The sequence below is a fragment of the Hydractinia symbiolongicarpus genome, chromosome 6 (genome assembly GCF_029227915.1).
Source record: "Hydractinia symbiolongicarpus strain clone_291-10 chromosome 6, HSymV2.1, whole genome shotgun sequence".
NCBI lineage: Eukaryota > Metazoa > Cnidaria > Hydrozoa > Anthoathecata > Hydractiniidae > Hydractinia > Hydractinia symbiolongicarpus.
In genome coordinates, this window is record NC_079880.1 from 27,512,351 (window position 1) to 27,517,793 (window position 5,443).

General features: G+C 45.2%; 1 protein-coding gene across 1 annotated transcript; it reads right to left on the reverse strand.

Moving 5' to 3' along the window:
- Window positions 1-3,740: 3,740 nt before the first annotated feature.
- On the reverse strand, window positions 3,741-5,143 carry LOC130648253 (uncharacterized). The gene is made up of 3 exons (XM_057454293.1): window positions 4,157-5,143; window positions 3,903-4,027; window positions 3,741-3,840 (listed from the first exon to the last, which is right to left on the reverse strand). Exons 1-3 carry the CDS (start codon window positions 4,907-4,909, stop codon window positions 3,741-3,743), a joined length of 978 nt encoding a protein of 325 aa, XP_057310276.1. The 5' UTR covers window positions 4,910-5,143.
- Window positions 5,144-5,443: the final 300 nt, after the last annotated feature.

Sequence of the window (5,443 nt, forward strand, 5' to 3'; positions counted from 1 at the left end):
AACTCGTTGTAATATCTCGCGATTGGCTGCCCCAGGTCCTCACTAAGGTGTTCGTAAAGATCGTCGACCTTTGATTTTAACAGCTCTTGTCTTGTGTCAGTGAGGTCGCCTAGTGCGATAGGTGATTGATCTTGCTCTTGCTGACCCTGATCTGGCATTAGCGTGGAGAAATCGGCATCAGGCCTACTGAAATCCCCGTCTATTTCTGGTGTAAAGTCGTCTCTTTCGTATATTGGATTAACCGGCATTTATTTGAAACGAAAATCACCTAATAATAAAGCATGAGTAACATATTCGGAACTAAGCTCAATCCCTACTCGGAGATTAAAACAATGATGGCTATGAAAGGGAAGAAGCAGCGTGTAAAAGTAAGTCATGTGCCTAGTACGATCAATCAGAACGAGGACTTGTATGTTGACATTCCCAACATGGGGAAGAACGATGTAATTTTTCCAGGCAGTATCAAACTTCTTTTCGATCTGGAACTTACGGGAACAAACACGAAGCGCACTATCGTCAGCAACATAGGTAAAACCTTGGTGAAAAATCTACGTGTCACCCTGAACAGTAACGAGGTACAAAATATAAGCGACTACAGCACCCTGGCGGTCTACAGGAATCTCTGGCTACCGAAATTTGATCGGGCAAACAACTTGATCCTAGAGGGGATCAATCCGAACGACGGTACAATCCGCGCCTTACAGGTCAAAGCGACTGATCATGTAGGCACGGATGAAGAAAAAGCGATCGTCGCAGCTTACGGGAACACCTTCTGTATCCCTCTCGGTAAAATGTTTGAATTGACACGAGACTTGCCCTTTTACCAAGCAGGCTTACATGATAGGCTGCAATTCGTTATACATTTCGCATCATATGGTGACGCTATCAAAGATGCCGGCACGGTGTCTGTTGGAAGCACAGCAGCTAAATCCGCAGACAGTGCGTACAAGATCACTAATATCGCGTTAGAGTTTGACAAGGTTAATAACGAGAGCCTCGCGAGCGCTATGATGTCACGGTATAGTCGTTTGGCGCTACCCTATGAAAGGGTTCTCCGTAGCAAGGTTGTCACGATAAAAAAGGCTGATACCAGCTACAATTTGCAAATTGATACTCCAGCAAAAAGTTTAAAAGGTATTTTACTGCTTTTTGTAGATCCAGGGAAGGCGAAGGCTTACTCGGGTGCTAACGAAGTCTTCTACAACCCAAAGATCAAAAAAATCTCGATCACTGTCGAGGGTGAGCCTAATGAGCTCTACACGCACGCCATGCTTCTTAAAGATCACCTCGAGTAGATTGTAAACTTATTAGGTAGCCACGATTCAAAGGTGACGATTGGGCAGTTCTTCACAGAAAGATACGCCCTGTTTGTTGATTTTAGAGCATCAGCTGATCATAGTCTCCATGGCTCTGGAAGGCCGTTACAGAGATTGTCAGACGGCATAACCTTGCATATGACAAAGAAAGCAGACGGAACAACGGGGGATATTAAATGCCACGTTTTCCTACTTCAAGATGCTCAGCTGAACATCTTAAATGGGCGTTTTCACAGTGTCGAATATTAAAATAAAGATGGCAAGTATCGGTGTTGTTGTGGGTGGTGCTGAGATTAACGCTCTAGCATTCACAGTGACTAACTATTTTTTCAGTAAGATCGAGGACCATGGCAAAGAGGAAAGGAAAAGGCATAATAAAGGAATTGAACAACTTCAAGCAGCTCAGCAACAGTGGGTAAGAGATCGGCAGGCAAAGGAAGATTGGTATAAGCATCAACGAGAGCTGCAAATGCAAGCTGGAGAGAGCTTGAAGGAGCTCGATGAAGGCATGAGGAAGTACTATATCGCGACAATCGAAAAGGCTCCTAAGTTATCCGACTTTTACACGCCCAGCAAGCAGCAACAAGACGGTGAACTGACGTTCATCGTTGGATCCTTAGCCCTCCTTGGTCTCGCGGTGTACAAGTTCGCCTAGACAGCGTAAAAATGTTTTCGACATGTAATAAACATGTCGAAAGCAACAGCACACGCAAAAGCAAAGCGTGTAGCACATATCCCCACAGAAAAGGAGGTAGAAAAATTGAGCAGTATTTACTATACCCCTGAATGTCTCTGGACTGGTCGGAAGGCTGTTAAATTGCTCGCTGAGCACAGTGGACTACCTAAAAAGAAAGTCGTACACTGGCTGTCCAGGCAACTCTTATGGCTTAGACATATTCGAGGACCTAAAAGGATTGATTACCCGCATTTTACAATCACGAGGCCTAATGAAATGCACCAATTTGATTTGCTCTACATGCCTCATGACAAAGTCTATAGTAACATTTACAAATATATCCTCACAGGAATCGATGTAGCCTCGCGCTACAAGGTAGCTAGACCATTGAGAACGAAGAAAGCCAGCGAAGTCGCCGACATTATCAAGGACATTTACGCGAAGCCCCCTTTACGTTATCCAAAGATCTTCCAGTGCGACAACAGTAGTGAGTTCAAATCAGATGTGGCAAAACTGCTAGAGGGTAAGGGTGTCGAGATTAGGCGCGCAACTACCAAATATCATCATACGTTCACAGCCTTTGTCGAGTCCTATAACAAGGTGCTCGCTGAAAGACTTTTCAAACCTCAGGATGCGCAAGAGTTGCTCGTTGATGAGACTAGTACCACATGGGTCAAGCACTTGTACACCATCGTGAAAAGCATGAACAATACCAAAACTGCCATGATCGGGATAAAACCTTCAAAAGCGATCAAGATGGATGAGGTACCGCTTGTGAAAGACGAGCAGCACCCTGAAGAAAAGGCGAAGCACGAAGTCCCGTTACCCGAGGACGGTCTCTACTTGTACCTGCTACAACCTGGAGAAGAGCATGGTGATGCGGCAAAACTTGCTACTGACGCCTGGTGGAGCAAAAAGACGTATAGACTCGATCGTATTGTGAATGGTACACGTCTCCTGTACTATTTAAAAGACGGACCTGATCGAAGCTTCGTCTCTGAAGAACTCATGCTAATACCGGAGGATGTTGAAGTACCTCCCGAGCATGTCAAGGAGTGGTAAATTGCACGAGCCAGATGACCATTTCACAGGTTCCCCCGGTACGGGGGAACCGCTCAGTTGATACACATAAGCGTGGTTAACGTGAACCTGTGGTTCACGTTAATACCTACCCTTTAAGCATCGTCGGAGTCAATCGCGGGTATAATCATAAGGATGTAGGGTATAGAATGGATAGTAATAGACGATTCCCTTAATAACATTTGGCTCGCTATCAAGATCTTTGATATCAACTAGGCGCCTATCCTCGATTTGAATGTTGAGTATGTCACCAATTTTCTTTAGGTCGGCTAGATCCGAGAGCCTTAAGTCCTTATCCCTGATAATCTCGTAGCAGAGCATGCCCCACTTGTTCACCTCAGCGGAAACAATATGCAAATCCCGATCCTCGATATCAACCTCGAGATCCTCATCTATATATTTCGTCGGGATTGTCGCCCATGGTTTTTCGCCCGAGGCTACTCTGCCTAAAAGCTCGTCATCATCCGGATATATAAACCCCTCGTAGTATGGTCCATTTCTAAATCTAAAATTCTCCAAACACTGTGAACAATAACCGGTAGTGGAACCTGCATTGATACATCGCAGAATCGGTACCGTCACATCGTAAGACTTTGTAAATTGCTGACTCTGTACGTACTTTTCCATTTTTCTTTAACATTTATCTTTTTAACATGCAGCCGAAGTGGTCAAGACTTTAAAAGATAGATGATGTCAGTAACATCGTGATGAAGGGGGTCGATATCGACCCCCCTTGTCCTCTGCGGCACTTTTAACTTCCCAGGCCCGCTTTACACACACCAAGGCTCAACCACAGTTTTTTTGTGATTCGAAAAAAGTCACAAAATTACCTCCCAAGAGCTCCCCCTAGTGTCACAAACATATCGTGAGGATTAGCATGTTTTGGTTCTTGAAAGGTTTGCTTTAAAAGCAACCCTTTTATATCACGACGAGGCTGCGAGGTGTAGACAGCTGCCTACACCTACCATTTTTTTTGTAATCTATCAGGGCTACAAAAAAAATCCTAGATCTCGGCAAGCTCCATCAATCTCTGATGTGTATAATTACGACCTATTCGAAAGTGCCTTGGACGTTCGGGATTTACTTCGATGCATCCACGCTCTCGGAGCCAGTTGTAATGTACAATGGCATTTGGAGTTTCTGCAAGAACGACGAGTTGACCGTTGGGATGATCTGTTAACTTGTTGCGAATCTTTTGCGCTACATAGCCTTGTTGCCCACATATAGCGACATACGGATATTCATCGTCGTTATTCTTTTGGATTATAACCATCCCGTTATCCTTTCTAGGGTCCTCAAGGCGAGGAACAGCTCGCTGTCGTAGTTCTTCAATTTCTTGCTCTTGTACGGCTATCGTTCGATCTTTGTCGTCAACATCTTCCTCTAGGGTAAATATTTGATCGCCTAGCGCAGCAAGAGCACGATCTTTATTCTCCAAATCGCCGTTGAGCAGAGCCAGCGCCTCTTGATTTTCTTCTACAATTCTAGCAAACTTGCGGACCTCTCGAGGTAAAACCTCTGCAACAACCCAATCCAAAAAGGGTTCTGCCTCAGGTCTGCCACACCTTAAGAGGAAGCAATAAAGGCCTGGTTCTGTCAGCAAAACCGTATCTTGCTGGGGGTGGACAGATCTGTCCACCCTCTGGAGCTCAACAACAGCGTCACCTTTCCGCATTTTATATTTGTTGGGGACAAGTCTCTGCATAGCTTTTACTCCCGCTTCCCGCTTATAGCCCGCGGCTCTCCAAACATCGGAGGCTACGATGCATTGACCTTTATCCTGAACAAAGAATGATCGGACTTGCTTTCCTTCAAAATAATCAACCACAAGAGACATCTTTCTTATACACGCCAAGGCTCAGCAACAGTTTTCTAGTAGAGCCAAGTTTTGCTCGAAATTATCCCATACCTTCACCAAAGACTTGCAGACCATCGTGTAAAGTAACGATGGTCTCTCCTCAAACCTTTTAACAGCCTGAATGTAATGGCGCCTGTAGCGTTTGTGGAACGAACTAAGTAAAACTGGAAAGAGGCTCAACCCACTCTCCACAAGTACGTGAGAAATAACGAGCCTACACAACCTCCCGTTCCCATCTTCGAATGGGTGGATGTTAATCAAGTCTATAACTAACCTCACCGCGTTCCATATCGGATCGTCAGTCTCTATAGAGTAGTATCGATCCAGGGCTTCTCTCGTTAACCTTGGAATTGCAGAAACAGGGGCAAATTCGTGATAGCCAGCGTATACCCTAGTTGTCCTGTATTTCCCCGTCAGCACAGGTTTGCCGCTCTTGTGTTTTTCTCCGCGCATCATGATCTCATGGACAGTCTGGATTTTGTCAGGCGTGAGGCGCCCGCAGCGCTGCATCCA

What these genes read in the sequence shown, in the direction of transcription:
- LOC130648253 (XM_057454293.1), bottom strand. Translation starts at nt 4,909, where the DNA reads ATGTCTCTTGTGGTTGATTATTTTGAAGGAAAGCAAGTCCGATCATTC. An exon ending in GAGAGCGTGGATGCATCGAA is followed by an intron (nt 4,028 to 4,156) that starts GTAAATCCCGAA and finishes TGGTAGGTGTAG; the next exon opens with GCAGCTGTCTACACCTCGCA. An exon ending in CTAGGGGGAGCTCTTGGGAG is followed by an intron (nt 3,841 to 3,902) that starts GTAATTTTGTGA and finishes GTGTGTGTAAAG; the next exon opens with CGGGCCTGGGAAGTTAAAAG.